The 22,581-nt window shown below is 47.3% G+C and overlaps 1 protein-coding gene across 4 annotated transcripts in view; it reads right to left on the reverse strand.

Moving 5' to 3' along the window:
• LOC147659602 (gamma-aminobutyric acid receptor subunit alpha-4-like) overlaps positions 1-22,581 on the reverse strand; it is a 573,319-nt gene that overhangs the window by 324,464 nt on the left and 226,274 nt on the right. For all 4 annotated transcript variants that reach the window (XM_086951616.1, XM_086951615.1, XM_086951614.1 and 1 more), the window contains exons 4-5: positions 8,526-8,746; positions 8,332-8,414 (exon numbers count right to left, since the gene is read on the reverse strand). In XM_086951616.1, the coding sequence (XP_086807742.1) occupies positions 8,332-8,414; positions 8,526-8,746 (304 nt within the window). The remainder of the gene's footprint in view (positions 1-8,331; positions 8,415-8,525; positions 8,747-22,581) is intronic.

Raw genomic sequence — 22,581 nt, forward strand, 5'->3', positions numbered from 1 at the left:
TGTGTTCATCCTCTGGTAGCTTGGCACTTGGAACAGAGTAGTCAGACTTAACTTAAGAGGCAATGCATTGCTATGTGCTCCGAATTTTTCCATGCAACTGTGGCAATGTGTTGATTATGTTGAGCAGAGCGTCGGTCCAGAAAGTAGCAGTTCCAAATGCGATGCACCAGTTTGATCCACACTAGGAGGGAAACGCGTCGATTTTCTCCTTTCAGTAGTGGCAATGAGTTGGTTCCAAAGACAATGCAGCAATTCCAAATGTCATGCACTGGTCCGGTCCATGCAACAGCAGTGATGCGTCGATCCCAATCTTGCCGCAGATGATGCATCGGTTCCGATCTGCACAATGGCGTCAATGCAGAGGTTCTGGCAGGTGAAGCACTTTCTACTCACTTCCAAGGGCCCTTTACCGGGTTGGCCCCACTTGGCAGAGCAGGACTTACAGCAAGCCAAACGCAGTTGTTTTTTCTGAAGATAGAGGTGATATCCCTGAGACTTCAGCCATATGAGGCAAGCAAACAAGGCTTTAGAGAAACTTAGGTTCTGGGAGGTAGAGATGCAAGTCTAGTCCTTTTCACTCTCAGGCAAGAAGCAGCAGACTAACAAAGCAAAGCAGTTCAGTAAAGTGGCAGCCCCTCCTGGAGGGCACAGCAGTCCTTCTTTGTGTTAGAATGACCATAATTCCAGAAATGTTCTGATCTAGTAGTGTTAGAGGCCCAGTGTTTATACCCATTTGGGCCTCTGAAATAGGGAGACTTCAAAGAGATGCTTTGATGTGCACAAGACCCTGCCTTTCCTGCCCTCACTCCAGACTAACTCCTGGAGAGTATGCGCTCCCTTGTGTGGGGGCAATGCACAGCACTTTCAGGTGCAGAGTGTCAGCTTCTCCCACCATCCTGCTCAAGATGACACATCAACATGTAGAAGGCTACTGACACCTACCCTAACTTTGTGTGTTGCTGTCTAGAGAGACTGCTGGAATTCAGCTGTCATCCTCCCCAGACATGTATTAAAGAAATAGGCAGATGGCACCAATTGGTTTAAGTAAGAAAATCCTAAACATTCTAAAAGTGGCATTTTCATAACTGCAGTTTAAAAAACAACTTCACCATCAGTTGTGTTTTTAAATTGTGAGTCCGGGGACAACACATTTGGGTTTCCTATCTCTTTCCAATTGGAAATGACACTTATAAAACGTAATAAGGCAATACCAAATGTTAACCTACGGAAGAGATGGACCTTGCAGTAGTGAAAAATGAATTTACGTGTATTTCACTAACAGGAATTGTAAACATTAAAAGTACATGTCCTACTTTTAAAATACACTGCATCCTGACCTGAGTTGTCCGGAGCCTTTCTTAGAAGTGACCTATATGTAATAAAAAGGAAGGTTTGGGCCTGGCAAGAAGGTTAACTTTTTAGGTCAAAATAATAGTTTAAAACAGCACACAGCATCTGCAGTGTCAGGCCTGAGAAATGCTTAAAGTGCAACTTAGATGTGTGGCACAATCAGTGCTGCAGGCCCACTGGTAACATTATATTTACAGATCTGGGCACATGTAGTGCAATTTACTAGGGACTTATCAGTACATCAAATATGCCAATTCTGGATAAGCCAATGTTACCACGTTTAAAGAAGCAAGCACACACACTTTAACACTGTTTAGCAGTGAACACTGCACAAATCCAACCAAAACAAGATCAGAAAAAATGCAGGAGGAAGGTTAAATGTTTGGGGTAGCCCTGCAAAAGGGCCATTTCCAACTGGTGCTCAGAAAAGTTTTGTACGTCAAGACATCCAGGGAACCAAGATAAATCACCCAGGTCAATCCACACAAGGGGCAATCTTGCTGGCCAAGAAAAACAAGTTAGTCCTGCTTGAAGATTTTTGCTGCACGAAAAACCTCTTCAATGGACATTTCAGGCAAGCTGATCCAACTCCTATGCAGCCTTCCCATATACAACATGCAGCTTTGCTGTGCTAGAAGATTCTTTTCATCAAAAAATAGAGAAAGAAGAAATCTTAACTGGGCAAAGGTACAAATAGTATTCAACCAGCAAGAGGACTTCCTTGGACACCAAATATTAAGTTTTAGTATCAGCATGTGTCTCTCTAAGGTTTTTCAGTGGCTTAGGCTAATCAGCTTAAATGCAACTCGGATAAATCCAAGATTAAATTTTTGGGCCAACCTACGGTCAGTAATTGGAACGATTGGTGGCCTGAAGAATATTCACAACCGCACAGCGAGCAGTCAGTTGTTCGAACCTGGGAGTATTGATGTATAACACCTTGTCCATGAAATCCCAGGTTCAAGCCTTAGTGGCTCTTCCTTCGGCACCCTGCGTATGTTGAAAATATTTCTTCCCCTGTTGACTCTAGAGTCGAGGAACATAGTGGTCCAGGCCTTGGTGACATCAAGACTGGACTATGCAAATGTGTTATATCTGGGACTTCCCTCTTATCTTCTACATTGCTTACAGGTAGTACAAAATGCTGCAGCTAGGGTGATCCTGCAACCCAAACCCAGGTCCTCGATGGCTCCCCTTCTTAAATCACTGCATTGGCTGAGATTGAAGGAGAGGATCAAATTTAAAGCGCTAATTGTCTTTTTTAAGGCTTTCCATGGGAAAGGAGCCGCCTACCCTGCTAGAAGAGTCATCCGTTATACCCCAGCCTGTACCCTAAGATCTTCTTGCACCCACCGCACTTGTACTCCTAAAGTACGTTTGGCTCGGATGGGTGGCAGATCCTTTGCTTTCTTGGGGGCCCAGGCCTGGAACAGGCTCCCAGTCGCCTTTTTCTCCATCTTTGAGATTTCAGTTTTAAGGTGAAGGATGAACAAAAATGTGTGGTAGTACTTTGTAAATATCACGCTAATCGCACAATGGCGTCCACAGTCTTGAAAAAGAAGGTGTTAATAGACTGAACCTTCAAAACGCGTTGACGCATACAGTATAGCCACAAATGTTTGTTCATCCTTCACCTTAAAAGTACTAAATGTGACAGACAATAAGGTGGTCAGGTCAAAATATTTGTGTAACACTGAATTGTGGCAGTCAATGACAAAGTTTACTGTCTGTTTATAACTCTCGTAAATAGTTTTTTTACTTATATGCGATTTTAAATGTGATTCAATGAAGGTAGCATTGCTATGAAATGATAATGTTTTGATTTACAATGAAGATTTGTTATTGAATGTTTTTAAAATTTGTTTGTGATAATAAATTGTGTATCTATTTCTACATACAATTGGGGTTCTTGTGCCAAAACTTGGGTCTTGGGGAGTTTGATTAAATTAAGTACCTAACTATGTATGGTGAATGAAAGTGAATGAAGTGAATGACTTTTAAATGATGTATGTCTCCCAGAGGACAACAGTTGATAATAGTTCTTGTCTGAACCCTAGTCCTTTGGGTTTCCAAGGGTTCCTCTCGTTTCTTTATATATAGTCATTTTGAATATTACATTGAACTCTATTTTTATAAATAGGAGTGGGAATTTCTTTGCTTTGTGTTTTTGACATTTTTGCTGTTTTGATACTTCTAAATGGTTTATGCTTATATATTGAGTTCTGTGCCATAGGAACCAAGGGTTGAGCTCAGGTTTAATATTTAAAAATCTTTGCATGGACCGAAACAGGTTAGTGGTTTTATTACTTGTGTTGTACTACCATCCACCTAAATAAATAATTAACTTTCCTATAGTTAGGATTTGCCCCTTTCAAATATACATAACACACAACCATTAGATACATGAACAAACTATCACATTACAATTTAACTTTTAATAGCATTTACATTTTCAGCTTTTATTTATCTTCACAACTAAAAAACACATATCAACATTAATAATAAAAACTAATTCCCCCTTGCATCCTTAACATCTCATACTGTGCTATGACTGAATATAGGCTCTAAAGTGCCTTTTGTTGGTCTAAATTCAGCTCACATTAAATCCATATGTACATCAAAGTACACTTATTTTACATTAATCATAATAGAGCTGAATCATTATGCTTGTAACCCTCAGGCAAGTTACCCTATGCTGAAAAGAAGATCAATTAAAGATATAAATAGATCTAGATCAATTTGATCTAGAGCGATTAGATCTAGATCTAATAGATTTAGATCTATTAGATGTAGAAGATCTAGATCTATTGGATGCCATTGGTCTCATGGAGGTTCCTAGCAGTGAGGAAAGAAAGGGGGCATTAAAGGGTCCCCTCTTGCCTCTATGCAGGAAGGGGCAACCAGGGGGGCACAGGAGCCCCGATGTAGATTTTCAACCCCACACAGGAAGTAATGCACAACATAGTGCATTTCTTCCCATGAAGGAATGTGCACTGGCGGTTCTGAGGTAGTGCTGTTTAAGGCTCACAATGAGTCTTTAAACAGCACCACCGTAGGACCGCCCACCAGACCACAAAATAACCAGTGCCATGCCGCCGGCTCTAAGTCCTCCGAAAATTGTAATCAGGCCCTTAGTGTCTGCAGCCTGTTTCTGGATCAAATGACTGAGTGTAGTTGGTCTATGCACATTCTTCCCAGACAGCCACACACAATAGAGTGCTTAGGTGTGCCTTGTTGGACCATCACTGGCACAATGGGGTTGCAGGTCTGAACAAAGACCCACTTGCACTTGACTAAGCTGTGTCCTGACATCACACAAAGGACTGCAGTAAAACTGGAGCTAAGGCAATGGAAGAAGGAAATCTGAGCACTTCACAGGAAATTCTCTAGAAGCTTCTCCCACTTCAAAGATATCACCAGGTATAAATATTGGCCCCCACACACCAACTCTTGAGTACACTTCTGAACCTGTAGAATTCTCTGCCAGAAAGAAGGACTGGTGTGCTGCTGTAAGGACTGCTACTCTACTGGCCTTGCTGTGCTGACATGCTTCCCTGCTCTCATGCTGCTCTCTCACCTAGTTGAGAAGGGTTGGACCTGGAACCTGTACCCAGAACCACCAGAGTGACTCCAAGGATTAGTCTCTTGTAATCCACACCTGGATTTCACAACTGTGAGTCCTAACCTGCCAAGTGGTGCCACCACAGTCCAGGACCCTTGGAAGTGGACCTGAATGTGCTCTGCAAGCCCATCTCTGAATCCAGTAAGACTGATGCATCTCCTCTGCTGCGCGGTACATTCCCGTGCAGAACCGATGCATTGCCTCTGCTGCATGGACCTCCCCAGTACAAGCAGCCCGCATTGCCTACAGCAGCCCGCTGGAGCCATTGCTGCACTTCGCATCTCCACTCAATGACTCCACATCGCCTACAGTAGCCTGCTTGAACGACCACTGTGTGACGCATATCCATGCAGGGACATAGCATTGCCTGACACAGCCCCCTGGAACCACCACTGCATGATGCATCTACTCGCCTGGATCTTGCATCACCTCTGATATGCAATGCATTGTCTACTCGGGACTCTACAACTCTTTGCAACCAGAATTGAGATACTGTGTTCAGTGGACCTAAGTGGGTCCCTATAGCCAGCCTGTGCTCCATCATCCTCGGCCTAAACTTGTGACTTTCTCCGCATCTAGCACTACCAGATGTCCACAGTTGGTGCCATATTCACTGAAATCTTTACAATTTCTTATCTTTGGTTCTGGATTTTTGTTGTTTTGGTCTTGATTTATTTATTAAAATGTACTCCAATTTTCTAAATGTGTGTGGGATTGATCTTGTGTTGTGTTTTTTGTTTATTACTGTTTGAAGAGCTGCATAAATAATTTACACATTGTCTACAAGTTAAGCCTGACTGCTACCAGAGGGATGAGCACAGGTTAATTTAGGGTTTACTTGTGTCTTCACCCTGAGAAGGATTGTGGCTGCTGCTTGAGTAGGGTTGCACGCCCCTCAACCAGTAACCCAATTTCCTATAACCCCAATAGGAATTGTGATTATTTGACGTGGATTCTCACCCCCCTCAAAAAATGCTCTAAATTCCTACTGGGAGCATGATATTGCTCGATAGGATATGGTCTTCCAGAACAGAGGTAGCAGACTAGTGAGTAGTAATGTTTCACCGACTTGTAAGCAATTAGCAGCACTGCAGACTAGTTAAATGGCATTTTGTGTAATGTTATCTACAGTCAAGAGTTTAAAGTGATGTTTCTAAACAGAAAAGATGGTTAGCCATTCAAGCTGTTAATATTTATAAAACACATGAGAAATATTGAATTCAAGATACTTATATTTTCATTTACTTCCTTTAATCTTAATAGGAAAACATAATGTATGATGTTCTGAAAATGAAGAGAAGACACTGCCCCTCCAGATGCAAATTAAAGAAATAGGGCAGCATTGAAGATTGCTCTACGGGGTAAGCGGACAGACACATGCAACATTTTAAAATGTAAGTGTCAGTTCCAAGTAAACCACAGTAAAATAAATTTTGTATGAACAATATACTCTTTACTTAATGCTGTGGGCCACCACTCTCCACATCAGGGTGGATTAAATACACAGAACTATAAGACAGAATGCAAACGTTCATACAGTTTGTGAGGTGATCAATTGAAACACGAGCACACGATTGAGAGGTTCCATAACTAGACTGAAAATTAGTGAATTAGAGAGAAATTTTATTTAAGATGCACTCCTGAAATCATGTCATGATGCCACTGCACCCATAGGCAATGGCTCCTGAGAGACTGGGGTGAATCATATGTGAAAACTAAAAACTGCATTTCTTATTCTACAGTTGGTGAATTGAAAACATTAGTGCTACATTTGGGGCCCAGTAATCTTGCCTAAATTATACATCTGGTCCATCAGGACAGCCCGTGAGGTTCTTCGGCCATCTAAAGCCATAGTCAGCTTTTCAATGGCACCTGAGTGGCAACTCTACCATGTGAGTATATCTTTACATTTTGTAAAACCTGAGACATGAATTTGATCCTTATTGCCTCTAAAATCAGTGCTACAACGAGAGCTTGCTCTATCATCTAAAGCTAGTCTGTAATATCAGTGTGACTTGAGAGTTAGCTTTGCATTATTATTACTTAGACAGTACTTTATTTATCTTCTAAGGGTTAGCACAGCTCTGTAAAGCCAGAAACTCCATTAGGAGGCCCGAATCTAGGAGCTGGATCAGTTTATCCATTCAATTGTTTGAAGATCTTCTGGGATTGATGTTAAAACTCCCTCCCTAAATGAATGAGTAAACGATAAAAGTTATAAAGTGCAACAGGTACCAAACTAGGGTGTCCAGGCACACAACCACACATTAGACTGAAGGAGCACATCAGAAAAACCAAGTCTTGATTTGCTTAAGAAAGGAAAAATGATCAAACTACTAAGAGAAGGATACATTCTGAACTTTGCTGAAAAGGTCTATAAGGAACTAGCTCCTGCTCGAGATCTTTCAACTCATTGAATGGCAGGCAAATGTCTAGAGATTAAACATAGAAGAAGACTTATATAACAAGGCAAAAAGAAAAAGATTGAATAGTAGTCCATTACATACCAGTAAAAGCTTAAACTTCACTTTCTCTACTATAGCATGTCTTTGACATCAACCTCACCTTTACATTTTCTGAATTAAACCTTCAGGGCTTCACTGTCCTTTGTCTAATTGTTTGCAATAGAGAATGATCATTCAACGTTCCTCATCCCATAGAAAGATTTACTGAGGTAAAAAACATGGTGTGGGTATTAACCCCTCCCATGCTTATGACGAGCTCAGCTTGTCATGAGCCATGGTTGCTGTGTGCTCATGACAAGCTGAGCTCGTCATAACGGCTTCAGCGCTCGCACGTGGAGTTAATTCCCCCGCTGTGCTGAGCGTTCCAAAGAAATGGGTGTGGCTGTGACGAGCTCAGCTCGTCATGAGCACAAGGCCACCTTGACTCATGCCGAGCTGAGCTTGTCACGAGCACCGGTGTGCTGTGCGACCCCCACCGCCACCCCCTAACACTGCGGGGGAATTACCCCCGCGGCCAAGGGGTTAATGGCACATTAGATGCACAAGAATGAAAACAGATATTCCTTCTTTCTTAGGATCAGGCAGTTGGATCACTTCCTAAATAGGAATTAGCATTTCACAAAGTTTGTTCTTGTAGTACACTGTGGTGAATACTAGTAATGTAGTATACTGAACAAGAAAGGAAGGGTAAGTGTGAAATCCCATATATACCCAAACTCATGCCATTACATTAGTCGTACAACAGAGCTTTTTATGTATTGCTCAATTAAACAAAATCGAAATAGTGGCTTTAAGTTAAAATTGATGCACATTTCATGATATGAATGATAAATGTACAAGATGACTCTTGATGAAAATTTACAGAGGTATAAAATAGCCAGAATGTTAACTTACAGCTTCCAAATTTCAACGGGCAAGCATGTCCATCCATTGGAAAATCTACTAATCTCATTGGGCACTCAGCACTTATGGTAAGCCTGCAAATAGACAAACGCAAGAGAAACGTGAAAATAAAATTGCTATTCCCTCAGAAATTAAATATATTGCATAAACATGCTCCAAGAATCCTGGTAAGATTAAAAAAGTACCTCATCGTATATAAGATAGTTCCGTTCTTCATTATTCTAAAGAGCTTATTTGGCGCCGTCATGTTGTGTGCAACAGACTTTTTCCCGTTCCTAAAGAAAGTGTCAGGTGTCCACACTTTAGTGACCATCAGGTTATTGAGTCGTAATATTTCAATGGGACCTTCATACCTCAATCTTTTGTCAACCCATGTCTGGCGGAAAAAGACATCCATTGTGTATTCCTGAACAGAAACAAAGAGGCACTTTTATGTTAACTGTGATCTACTAATTAAAAAAAGAGCACTCTTGAATATATTAAAAACACAAATGTCATTTTAAACCTAATGTACTTTTATAGCAAACAAAGCAACTGCATTTGTATCAGTAAATTTAATTAATGGTTGCAAATACCACCCTTTAACACTTTAACATGCACCAATAATTCATATTATTCAGATAAAAATAAATAACTTATAAATATGCAGTTCCCATAATATTCAGATGCTAAAGGCATGGAAAAGACACTTGTTGCTTGCAGTTTTGTTCTTATATAATGTTTTGCAAATTAATTCTTTTAAAAATATATTTTTTTATAGTTTTGATAACTACAGCCACACTCTAAATACTTTTAAGGCAAAGCTCTCCACATCAGAAACCTTTCAACAAACAGTTGATAACGTTGAAAAGGGTATTTAATTTTACAGTCCAATCAGTGACTTATAATGAGGATCACCAGCTCCCCGCCAACTCCTCCTCAGGTCGAAAGAATCTTTGCCACCAAGTTAGAATAGAGCATCAAATTAAAACATCTCAAACAACATCAACTATTAGCCTTCTTTGACATTCAATGATAGGAGGTTTGGTAGGTATTTCAAAATCTTTATTATTCATTTAAGTTTGATATTTTCTTTTTTTCATCTTATTATTCAATTAGTAAAGATAAATCCGTTTCCAAAAATATCAAGAAAAATAATGGTGAAAGACAGCAGAATAAAATAACAGCATGTCCCATAAAGGAAATAGTCATCACACTAAAACAAAATCCATAAAGATTTCATTGTAAAAGAGTAAGGGGGAAATTTACAAGAACGTGTGATAACTACCGCTGGAGTAGAGTAATGCAACTTTCAACATCACAGCCTATCACGGGAAAATAACCCTGTGGCAACGTGGACTTCACAACGCAGCGGTAGCATGCGATCGTCTGCTGAACCGCGAACAATGTCTGCAATACAACCAACCCCTATGGAGACTAAAACACAAACCACAACACCAAAAAAGATACGATGGGCCAAAGCGCAATGAGGAAATCAGCAAAAAGCAGCGCCAAACCTGCAACACACACCTGGCAGGCGGGAAAAAACACCATAAAAGCAGAAAAAACACCCAAACACAAACTGACCAACACCCAAGCACCATGGAGGCAGCCGGAGCAGGCACAGAGGACGAGCGCAACCCCACACGCACTCCAGACGACCAGCCTGGGACGTTGGGGACAGGGAAGGGCAAGGACAAGAAGAAGAGGAAGACAAAGTTCAGTCTGCAGGTGAACAGGATCATAGTCACGGAGGTGATGGAACACCATCAACAACTGTTCGTCACCTCCAACGTGTCATTGGGTACCGAAAATGGAATCTGGCGGACATCGTGGACAAGGTGAATGCCTTCGGTGAGCACAAGAGGACAATAGACGAGGTCAAGAGGTGGAATGACATCAAGTGGAGGACCAGTAAGAAACACTCTGCTAACCATAAGGCAGCAATGCAGACTGGAGGTGGGGGCCAGCGACACAGTTCGAGCTGGATGACATAGAGGAGCTGGTGTCGACAGTCATCAGGTTGGAGACTGTGGCCAGAGTTGGGGGATCGGACACTGCTCGACAGGACACAACAGAACCACAACAGGGTGAGGGACCACCAGGTACTGGGGGGACGGGTGGAGAGGGGCACAATGGCACATATGCACAATCAAGCAGAGCACAGTGCACACCCACAATGACTTCAGGTCCTCGCCCAGATCTACAGACTGTCACAATATACAATGCCATGCGGTCTGATTGTCAACATGCAAAACAACAATTGATGGACAGTATGCAGAACAATGTCATACATTTACCCCAGTACAGAGATCTGGGCCTAAATCCATCGTTTTTTTGCACTCCACACCACCCCAGTTCAGACATGGTCATATGCAAATCAGCCTTGACCCTGTGCCTCATGGGGATTGTCAACATGCACCATGTGGCTACATACATGTGGACACATTGTAATACACCATTTCCCCTTCACATCGCAGAAGCACTGTCAACACATCCTGCAGAGCAGTCCCAGCCATTCTTCACTGATGACAAGGAGAACAACACCAGCATCGACATCAAACCATCCAAGACATAATTGACTTCCTCCACCACTCACCTCCAGGATCAGGGCAGCCCAGCTACATTGAGGAGACCCCACCCACTACCCAAAGCACCCAGCAGGAGGCACCCATAGCCCGGCACTCCCACAAGACCCCCAGGAACAACACATGGCCTTCCAATGGGGTATGCTGGAGTGCCAGAGGGAGACCGCAGAGCAGGTGCGGTTGACTTCGACATCATGGCAACCAAACTTGACGCCATCCTTGGGTGTGTAGGCCCGCTCCATGGTCTCCAACGAGCCCTGACTGACATTGCTGGAGTCATGACGTATAGAGAACAACACCTGTCCGCTCCGACTTGTTTCAGCGATACCAGCCTTGAGCTGGCAAACATGCAGAGGCTCATGGAGGACATGGTGCGGATGGAGGCGAAAAGGATGGCAGCCACCGCTGCACATCAGCAGAATGTAGCTGGGATCTTCCATGCCCTGCAGATCCTCATTATGGCATTGCTGCCACAAGGCATGGCGATGATGAATGCTGCTGCCCCCTCACCTGCCCCCTGGTGTGTCTCTGCCTCCCAGTGTGTCAGGCCTATCCAGTCCGGCACCTGATGTGTCAGTGGCACACAGTGCGGCTGACAATCCACCTCCGGCCACTGATGCGTCAGTGGCACACAGTGCCGCAGCCGGTACTGCAAAACCTCCAGGTGGTGCAGAGCACACATACGGGGACGAGGACCTAGATGTGCCTGTGATCAGAAGGTCTCCTCCACTGATCTCTGATTCACATTGATGCACTCTCCTTGGATTACGACATGGACTGCGACATCCTGTTTGATGACCAATGACACAACGACCAGGCTGCGGGCTGCACCCCTCCTCTTCTGCAGTACTTGTCATCCCGGGATGGACTCTGGCTGGCCCTCCACAGGCCCATTTGTGTAGTGTGTTCAGCATTGCCCTGTACTGCTCCAGCTGCAGAAGTGCACTGGATGTGCAATAAACATCCAGTGACGCACTGCTCTGTCATGTCTTTCATCATTAATGTATGTATGTGTGGATGAATGTATGGTCAGTGATTTCCCTTGCGTCAATGAATCTCATCCTGTGGGATACCAGTCAGAGGGTGCTACATAGCAATTTGTGTTACGGATCCTATGGACACCCCAACAGGGACACACGCATCAGCCACTTTCTTGTCCAGACATGGACTGAACCACGCCCAGAGCCCCCAAGTCATTGTTGCAGGCCCTGCGCTAGTATGGTGTATGCCAGGCCGGACCACTCTGCTTATGCTCCAAGGAGGGCATCATTGCTACCCGTCGCAGGCGTACTCGCTGGTGGTGTGCAGGTCGCTGGTCTAGTTGTCAGCATGTCACAGCCACTCCCTGAGGGCAGATTTGCACACACCCCACGCCCATCCGGCACATTCGTCACAGGCCATGTGACCCCGCAAATATAAGGGGCCGACAAAATCACATACCCCTCTGCCGGTGGTGACTGTGTGACAGACCCGAGGCCTTGAGGCCAGCATGGGTCTACCACCATGTGGCGCGGACTGGTGGTTGAACATGGTTTGTGGCACACGCTGCATTGTTCCCAGCACACAGTTAACCTGTCTACGGTAGCGGTTCTGTAAGTTCTGCTAATTCAGGCAGCAGAACAAGTAAAAGTGTAATCATGTTTATGACCACTACAGATATAATTTCTTCATTATAAGACAAACGTTCAGTCTGTATATAAAAATGTAGCATAAACAATGTATTTTTTTAGCTAGTAACTGTTTGGGCCTTTGTTATCATAATCTAAAATGCCGAAAGGTAGAGGGCTTTGGCGCTGAACTCACATCTATCATAAAAAGTTAAGTCATCATCAGTAAAAGTGCATCGAGCTACTTTTATATACCTTTCAATTCATTTTCCTTTTGTTTTCGTTTCGGCCCAACACGTCGATGAACTTGACAAGTCTGCACTTTAACTACTGTGGGAAATCACCATTCAGACAGTAAATAGGGGCATGTCAACATGTATCTGAAATTATTTTCAAAAATGTATTCACAATTTTTAAAACTCATCATCTAGCCCCAGTCTGCTTTCAAATTCAAAATTTCCAGAGCGGATTCCAGAAATGTTTGCCATGGGTTTCTTCAGCTTTAGAAGTGCTCCTCAAAACGAATTCCAAGATGCTGCAATTTGTTACATGGTCGATCATCTCCCTATTAATGATCCAGCAGCTAGTTTCATTATTCTTCTACTGAAAACCATCACTTCCGTTTTGTCTAATGTATCTAAGCTTACAGTAGAACTCTATTTCTGCAAAGATCTATTGGCGTCTTTAATCCGGTTCAAATAGAGCACACTCCAAAGGCCAATGAGAACAGAGTCAAATGTCCTGAAGAAATAATCCTAAAAACTGTTCTTTGTGTTTGATTCCTGATAAACGCCACACCGTACGGTGCCGTTATCATGTGACAATTTACCACAATGACAGTGACAGTTAAAACATTGAATGGAAATGCGATTTCACAGCAAAGGAACCTATGGTGCTTGTGCCCTGAAAAAGTTACATTTAAAGAAGTGACACATCTTAGCTGTTTGTTCAAGTTATCTAAGAATTGGATGATGAAAAAAGCATGAGTTTTTTCTTCTGGACATTGCGGCTGGCACAGGCACCCCGGCACGGGACGGTGACTGGGGTTGAACAGGGTTTGTGGCACATGCTGCATTGCGGACGGTACAGGCACCCCACCACGAGAAGGTGACTTTGGGTGCACTGAGTCATTGGTACCTTAAGCTGCTGAGCGGGTGTGCAGCTTGCGATGATGCCCCGTCCTGGCGGTCCGGACTGCTCAGGATTTGTGGGCCTTGCTGGACAGCAGTGTGGGCCGAGCAAGCGGGCTGTGCTTGCCTACTGCCATGTGGCCTCGCTTCTGGGATGACAGAGTTAGTGGCACCCATTGAGCTGAGAGGATGTGCAGGCTAGGATGTTGCCGGGCGCCCTGGTATATCCTATGCCATGGTGTATTCAAGATCCAGCATCAGAGGTGAGACCTGGTGGCTTGCGCAGCGTGGCTGCATGGTGTGGAGGGTGCCATGTCCATGGGCCCCGGGCTTGTGGCTTGCAGCGGCACGTGGTGGGACCTGCTGTCTTCACGCCTGTGGCGAAGGTGAGCAGTGAGGCCTGGGTGTGCATGGGTGGGCATGCTCTGATGGGCCATGGGAGGGGCTGGGATGCCTCTGCCTGGGTGTGAATGGGTGGGCGGGTGACAATGTCTTGTGCAAGTGTGTGTACTGTGCCAGTCATGTATCTGGACTCTGTTTCAGATGACGGCTCTGACTCTGATGTGTGACCTGGCGAACTGCTATACATACCGCCAAGTGGTTGGAGACACACCAGTGGTAGCAGGTGAGCAGTGTGTCCTGGGTGCGCAGGGGCGGCACTTTCTCTCTTCTTCTCTCTCTCTCTCTCCCCCTCTCTTATTCTCTCTCTCTCTTTCCCCCTCTCTTCTTCTGTATCTCTCTCTCTCCCCCTCTCTTCTTCTCTCTCTCTCTCTCTCTCTCTCCCTCTCTTCTTCTCTCTCTCTCATTTGCTCTCTCTCTCTGTCCTTTGATGTGCGCAGGACACACCTCTCTTCATGTTTTTGGTCTTGCAGGCTGTGACCTACAGATTGCCCCCGAGGGGAGCCCCCATGTGTCTTCATTTAATTTCTGTGTTAATTTCAATAAAGTTTCATTGGTTGCTTCGAAAGTGAATGTGTGATGCTCATTTCTGTGATGACACATACATGTCACCACTTGTGATTGTACGACATCAGGCGGATTATTTCGTACATGTTTAGATGTAGCTGATGTGGCATGTCTTTGGTTGGGGGGTGCCAGGGCGGGGTTGTCCGGGGTGTGGTGTCGGTGGGTGTTGTGACCCTCTTCGGTGTCCGTGCTGCATGTTCAGTTGCTCCATGGCATCTGCTTGTCATCAGGTGTGGCTGTGGGCTGGGCTCCCTTTTGTGGTGCAAGCTGTGGTCCGACTTTATACCAGGTCAGAGCAGGTGTTAATTTCCAGCTGCTAACGCGTCTTATTGCGTGTTTTGTGTTCTTATCGCCGGTCTGGCTGGTCGTTGTGAATGTTGAGGTGTCTTGTTAGCGCAGCTTTTTGCATGTGAACGCCTACTCTGCATCTCATTAGCGATAGTTGTCTGCTATTATGGGAAAACCTATGCTGTGGGATGTTATCACCAGCTTGTGAATGGAGGGGGTAAAGTTATCACGCCTTTGGCTGCTATAAAGTGCTGTTAATTCGGCAATAGCTCCTTGTGAATATGCCCCCAAGAGTTTTTGAGCTTCCGATTAGTTTCCATAAGAAGTCAAACTCCCCATAATGAGCCGTTCTAGAAACTCAGCCTTCTCTCGAAAACTTACAGTAACAACCGTCATGAATCAAGTTAAAAGGCAATAGTAATTGCAGTAGCTTATGACCTTCAGCATAGGTAAATTAGTCACCTTGCAAAGCGACCGGCAACAGCGAATCACCATCACCAGTAGCACACAACAATCAGTCGAAGAGAATAATACCACAGTGAAGTGCAAGGGATTGTATCCTATAGCATTGTCTGTCTGGTCTATCTCTCTAGCTAGGAACACATATATAAAACATGAAAGCATATGTATCAGTGCAGCAGTGCATGAAGTCATCTCGGGCCAATAGGGAAGTATCTTCCGATGCTCTGCAGTTTCTTCGTTTGATTCAGACGGTAAATGCACAAGACATCAGGGAGCTATCCATGTTACTGAGCATTCATACAACTGTTACATCCCAGGGAAGTTCTCACCAGAACCTCTGCAGAACTACTCTATTAGCTATTCAATGTTTCATTGTGCAACAATGGACTGTTCTATGAAAACCAAGCATTTTCTATTACCAAATGTCCTGGTTAGATCACGAGAATCAAACTTTACACAAACATTCATGTTTTGACTATACTGTCTTTCTATTCTAACACTGAGCAAAGCATAGAGAAATTAATTTAAATTAGGCTGAAATCATAGAATGTGTGGAAGAAAATAATACATTTTAAAAAGCACATTTCACAGCGATGATAATTTTTAACGAATAAATCCGAGACAAAAGAAAGAATAAAGGGGCATATTACCAACAAGTAGCAATATTTATCGCTAAATAGGCTTAGCGATGATTTTTTTATCGCTGCCTATCGCTGGATATGTTAGCGGAGAAAACATGCTATTAGCAACGTTTTTCTCCATTGTGCTAAAATATCCAGCGATAGCGGCGAAATGCGTAAATATCGCTGATAATACAGCGATATTCACGCATTAGCGACAAAATGCTCTTAGCCATGTTATCCACCTCCCATTGGATAGCATGGCTAAGAACTGGTCTGGGCAGGTGTTAGTATTTGGAGATATTCGCTCTTAGAGCTAAGATTTCCAACGCTACGCCTGCCTTGCTAATAGGCGATTTCGACGTTAGCGACTGCTTTCAGTCGCTAACTGGTTGGGTACGCCCACTTTACATGTCATTAGCGATAAACATCGCTGACTTGCAAAGCGGGCCCCAAACCACTCGCTATCGCCTAAAAGCTGTCGCTAACATCAGTTAGCTACAGCTTGCTAATAGGGCGATAGAATTATCGCCGCTTAGCGGCCAAAAACGGCCGCTAAATCGGCAATAAATACCTATCGCCCCATTGGTAATATGCCCCATAGGATGTTGGATTGGGACTAACACGGAAAATAGGGTAGAAAAGGGAGCTTTCTGCAAAAATTAAAGCTGCAGGTTTACACTTCGCACATTAAAGAAAGGCACATTTCTTCCACGTTCTACTCAGCATACATTTTCCACGTTAATGTTTAGGTAGCTGTCTGCTTAAATGCGTGGTTCTTCTGATCAAAATTTTTGCATTTTTTTAACACAGTAATTTACTGGCACAAAACCGAACCGGGGAGTACCGTGCATTAGGGAGAGCTGGAGGCGTGTAGAGATGATACAAGGCCGTGTACATCTATTGGGGGATTCGATTTAAAAGTGAAGTTCTATATTTTAATGTCATGTACAGAGATAGAGGGTAAATTCACGATTTTCACTTATGGACCACAAGGCTGGGAGTAGAACCCAGGTCGCAGGTTCGAAAATGTTTTATGAAGGCGTGCGAAGAATGAATCGATTGCAGGTTTACATTTTTGTACTGTCGGAGCCACCCGGCCCGTCCAGATACGCACGCACGCACGCATACAGCCCGGGGGCGGGGTAGCCCTCGGGTATAAATAAACGGGCGTAAGACCGCACGTGGTCTTTTTCCCCTAAGCAGTAGACAGTCTCTGTGTCCATCATTGCACAGTAGTGTGATAGGCCCCACTACGAGGCCTAGGTTGTCCTTGCCCCTTTAGAACACCACATTGGCGACGAGGCGGGTCCCCACCCACGCCTCGCCACACCGATGTACCTGCTGCCGTCCCACGGGGCTACCAGGGCAGCGTTCGCGCAGTCTGCGCCGGAGCCGGCGGCCGGCGCCATCGTCCTTGGTGGGTGCCACCCCGTGAGTGTGTCCGCTCCGTCCTCAAGGAGCCAGGGGTGCTTTCGCGCCTGTCGCGGCGCAGGAGGTGAGACGCATGACCCGAGGGGTGCAGCACCTGGGGGCTGGAGCACGCTGCTGAGCCCTGCGACGTTCGCTGTCCCGCGCAGCACCAGGCCTACCACCGCAGGGGAGGGGAAGTGCGCGCCGCTCCTATCGGAGGGACTGGCTCGGCCCTCACCGCGCCCCCCTGCCGACTCTCACGCATCTCGCGGATGCGGAAAACGGACGACACCCAGTGATTGCTCACGCATCTCGCGGAGCTCCGAGCTCAGCTGCTCCTAGACTGTGGAGGCCCGTTTTTTTCCTTACGCCCTGCCGATTGGCGGCCAACTGCATCCTGTGTTCACACCCTAGGAAGATCAGGAGGCTCACTAGGGGGGAGGATCTGCTGCTACCCTGCCCACGTTTTCCTGCTGCGCCATCTGCAATCGCTGGCCCGATGCATCTGAGGGCCACTGGCCTGACCTACCCAAGTGATGAGTGTGCAAGCCACCGGAGGGGCGGCGGCCGCAGGGCCCGCCCCGCGGGTCCCCACCCCGGCACCAGGGCCACTTCCAAATGCAGGACAGGTGCAAGGCGGTCTACCACTCCAGAACCCTGCCCCGAACGTCGCGCCTGCGGCGCCAGGCCATGCCATGGCGGCTCCGATCCCGCCATTTAGCGAGTTGGCGGAACCCTCCACTGCAGTTGGCGCTTATGGTTGGGTCGCCTGGAACACTACTTCGTTGGCGTAAGAGAGACCGACGACAGAGTTAAACGCTCGCTCCTGCTGTGCTACGGTGGGGACGAGCTATATGAACTCTTCGAGACTCTACCAGACAGAGGCGATGGTGATAACTATACCGCGGCCGTCACGGCCCTTAACCACCACTTTGACCCCCGTGCGAATCCGGATTTTGAATGGTTCAAACTGCGCCAGGCCCGTCAGGCAGAAGGGGAGCCTATCGATGTCTTCTATGCCAGGCTACGGAAACTTGCCACGTCATGCGAGTTGCCCGATCAGACGCTGGAGATCAGGGCGCAACTGATCCAAGGATGCAGGTCTGTCCAGCTGCGACGATTGATTTTGCGCCAGCCTCGGATCAGCCTGGATGAGATCTTGGTGCTGGCCAGGTCCCATGAGCTCTCCAACGCGTGGGCAGAGGCGATGCAGGCCGCGCTCGACGGTCCAGTGGTCCCGGCAAAACAGGTGTCGGTTAAAGAGGAGCACGTGGATGTGGTGCGCAGACGTGCCCCGCCTTCAGCGCCGCGGAACCAGGCCTCGGCCGCCCCCCGGTCGGCATGTGGAAACTGCGGGATGGAGCATCCCCCGAGCGGAAGGTGCTTTGCACGGGGCAAATCATGTTCCAATTGCGGAAAATTGAACCATTTTGCGAAGGTACGCCGCAGCAGCCGCCGTGCCGGCTCTGGCGGACGGAACATCACGCAGGCCGTGTGTCAAGTCTCCCTGGAAGACCCTGGCCCCTGCGCGGACGCGCATCAGACGGCGTTCCGGCTGGAGGAGGAGGACGATGACGATGTCTTTTCGTCTCCTTTGTGGGGAGAGATGGATCAAGGAGAAGGCCACCACCAATGTGCGAGTTTGACATCGCAGGGTCCCTGGTAAAAGCGTTGATCGACACAGAGGCGTCGGTAAACGTCATGGACAGCACACAATATGAACTGCTTGATCCTCGTCCGTCACTGCTGCCTTCGAGAGCAAGGATTTATACATATGACAGTGATGAGCCGTTACCCCTGCGAGGAGTGATCGATGTGGAAGTATCATGCAACGACCAAAAGGTGAACACCAAGTTCCACGTCACGGGGGGCAGAAGAGGCACGCTGCTAAGCTGCCACACAGCTGAGGATCTCCAACTTGTGTTCTTCGCCAACCAAGTGCACGAGAGGCACGCCGATGCCCTGTTGCGAGATTTTCCGACACTATTCCAAGGAATGGGTCGGCTAAAAGGAAAGGTCTTCAAACTACACATCGACCCCACCGTAAAACCGACCTCACTCAGACATCGGAGGGTGCCGTTCCACCTGCGGCCGCAGGTGGAAGACGAGCTGATCAAACTTGAGAAACTAGGGGTGATTGAAAAAGTGTCGGGACCCACACCCTGGGTGTCGCCTCTGGTGGTCGCACCGAAGCCTAAACAGCCAGGCGCTATCAGGCTGTGTGTGGACATGCGCCTCCCGAACATGGCCATAAAAAGGGAGCGGCACCTAACGCCGAGGATGGATGACATCGTGGCCGACTTAAATGGGGCCAAATGGTTTTCAAAGCTGGACCTTAATGCAGGCTACCACCAGCTTGAGCTGCATCAGGACAGTCGCAACATCACAATGTTCTCGACCCATGTTGGCCTCCGCAGGTTCAAGCGCCTAAGCTTCGGGGTGTCTTCTGCAGCTGAGGTTTTCCAAAATGCGATTAGAGAGACACTGTCTGGGCTGACGGGCGTCATTAACCTAAGTGATGACATCTTAGTCTTCTCAAAAACCCTCGAAGAACACCACGGGCACTTGAGAGCTGCGCTTCAACGCCTTGCGGATCACGGGCTAACACTGCACAGGGAGAAGTGTTCGTTCTACAACGAATCAGTCGAATTCTTTGGATACATCTTCTCGCGTGAAGGGCTGAGAGTGGACCCCAAGAAGGCAGATGCCATCCGGTCAGCACCCAAACCAACGTCTGCAATGGAGGTTCGCAGTTTCCTAGGGATGGCCACTTACTGTGGCCGTTTTATCCCTAATCTGGTGTCCCTGTCGGAACCACTGAGAGTACTTACCAAGTCAGGCAGGCCATGGACATGGTCGAGGAAGGAAGACGAGGCCTTTCGGGTGGTGAAGGAGGCCCTAGTGGACAACAAGGTCATGGCGTACTTCAGACCGCATTGCCAAACTGAAGTCGTAGTGGACGCCAGCCCGGTGGGGTTGGGAGCGGTCCTGCTACAGAAGGCGGAGGATCATACGTGGGTCCCCACGGCCTACGCAAGCAGGGCGCTGACAGCGACTAAGATGCGCTACGCACAGATCGAACGTGAAGCACTGGCCATCAAGTGGGCATGCCAGTACTTCCACCTCTATTTGTTTGGCCATGAATTCACCGTGGTCACCGACCACAAGCCATTGGTTCTGCTGTTCGCGGGGACCGCCAGGCTCCGCCTCCCAGGATTGAGAGATGGGCTGTCCAGCTCAGGATGTACCGATTCAAGGTCATCTTCCGGCCAGGGGTCAACAACCCGGCGGATTTCCTATCCCGCAACCCGTGCCAGGAGTCAGCGAGACGGGAACACGAGGACCTCGATGAAGTGGAGGAGTTTGTGAAGGTTCTGTCACAGGAAGCCTGCCCCAAAGCGCTCTCTCTGGAAGAAATTGGGGCCGCCACTGACAGAGACGAATGTCTGCGGAAGGTGAAGCGCACTCTAGAGGACAGGAGTTGGAAACACTTTCTACAGGGAGCAGGTGCCCTCACGGCTGAGGAACAGACTTTTCGCCAGCATATGTGGCGAGCGCAAAGCGAGCTAAGCACAGGACCCCATGGCGTGGTTCTGCGCGGAGACACGATCGTCGTTCCCGCCAGTCTGCAGAAGGAAGTAGTTCGACTAGCTCATCAAGGGCATCAGGGCATAGCGAAGACAAAAGCTCGGCTGAGGGGGAGAGTATGGGTCCCGGGCATGGACAATGCGGTGGAGCAGGAAATCCGCGACTGCCACTCCTGCGTCATCATGGGCAGGGAGCCTACTCCACACCCCATCATCACTGAAGAACTGTGTGATACCCTGTGGTCCAAAATAAGCATTGATTTTAGATCTTTCCCGGATGGGCGACAAACCATGGTGCTGATCGATTCGTGCTCAAGGTTCCCCGTGGTGGAGGTGCTCCCGTCTGCGGCGTTCAGTCATGTGAAGCCAGCTCTGGATAGGGTGTTCGCCATGTTTGGGTTCCCCGATGAAGTCCGCTCGGACAATGGGCCGCCGTTCCAAGGCGCGGAGTTCCAGATGTATCTAGCAAGGAGAGGCATCCGACACAGGAAAATCACGCTGCAATGGCCCTAGGCAAACGGAGAGGTGGAGCGTTTTATGAGAACCATGAATCGAGCACTCTGGATTGGCGTGGAGAAAGGCAAGGTGCCGGAGGAATGTCTGTCACAGTTCTTGAATGCGTATCGGCTAACACCTCACTGCACAACCAAGTGCGCCCCGGCACACGTCATGTTTAAGAGACCACCACGAGACTGTATACCGGTGAGACCAGCATGGCAGGCGCCAGAGTTAGACCATGAGGAGGCTCAGGATCGGCGAAGGAAGACGAATGAGAGAGTGAGTCGAGCGAGGGGAGCAGGAGTAAGACCACTCGCGGTTGGCGATCGGGTGGTCCTCAAGACTCGTCACCATCAGTGGAAATACCAAACTACATTCGAGCCGGAGATATGGGAAGTTGTGAACATTCACGGAACCATGGTGTCTGCCTCCCGAGGAACCCGAGTTGTAACGAGAAAGATATCCTGGTTCAAGAGAGTGACTCCCGGTGAAACCACGCCCGAGCAAAGGTGGGAAGACTGGGAGAGTGGAGAAGACCCGCCGGTCACTGCGGAGGAAGCCCAGGAGCCCCGAGAGAGAGGGCCTGAGCCAAGTCAAGGAAGTGCAGGAGGAATCACCGTACCCCCAACAATGGAGGACGTTGCTACAGGATCATCTGAGGAGCCAAGGGCCGGATCGCAACGAAGCCAACGGTACAACCTGAGACCAAACCCAAACCCCAGTCAAAGGCTCCGGGACTACGCTTGGAGAGTACGCTTTGTAAAAGACTCTGAGTGAGGCTGGACTGAACATCTGTGAGTTTGGAGGGATGTACTGTCGGAGCCACCCGACCCGTCCAGATACGCACGCAAGCACGCATACAGCCCGGGGGTGGGGTAGCCCTCGGGTATAAATAAACGGGCGTAAGACCGCAGGTGGTCTTTTGCCCCTAAGCAGTAGACAGTCTCTGTGTCCATCATTGCACAGTAGTGAGATAGGCCCCACTACGAGGCCTGGGTTGTCCTTGCCCCTTTAGAACACCACAATTTTCAATAGGTGGGCATGTAACTCGACTACATAGATGTGTATGCCTGTGATGTGACAGTAGAATGGGCAGCCTAGCT

The sequence above is a fragment of the Lissotriton vulgaris genome, unplaced genomic scaffold (genome assembly GCF_964263255.1).
Source record: "Lissotriton vulgaris unplaced genomic scaffold, aLisVul1.2 SCAFFOLD_806, whole genome shotgun sequence".
In the NCBI taxonomy this organism is placed as follows: Eukaryota; Metazoa; Chordata; class Amphibia; order Caudata; family Salamandridae; genus Lissotriton; species Lissotriton vulgaris.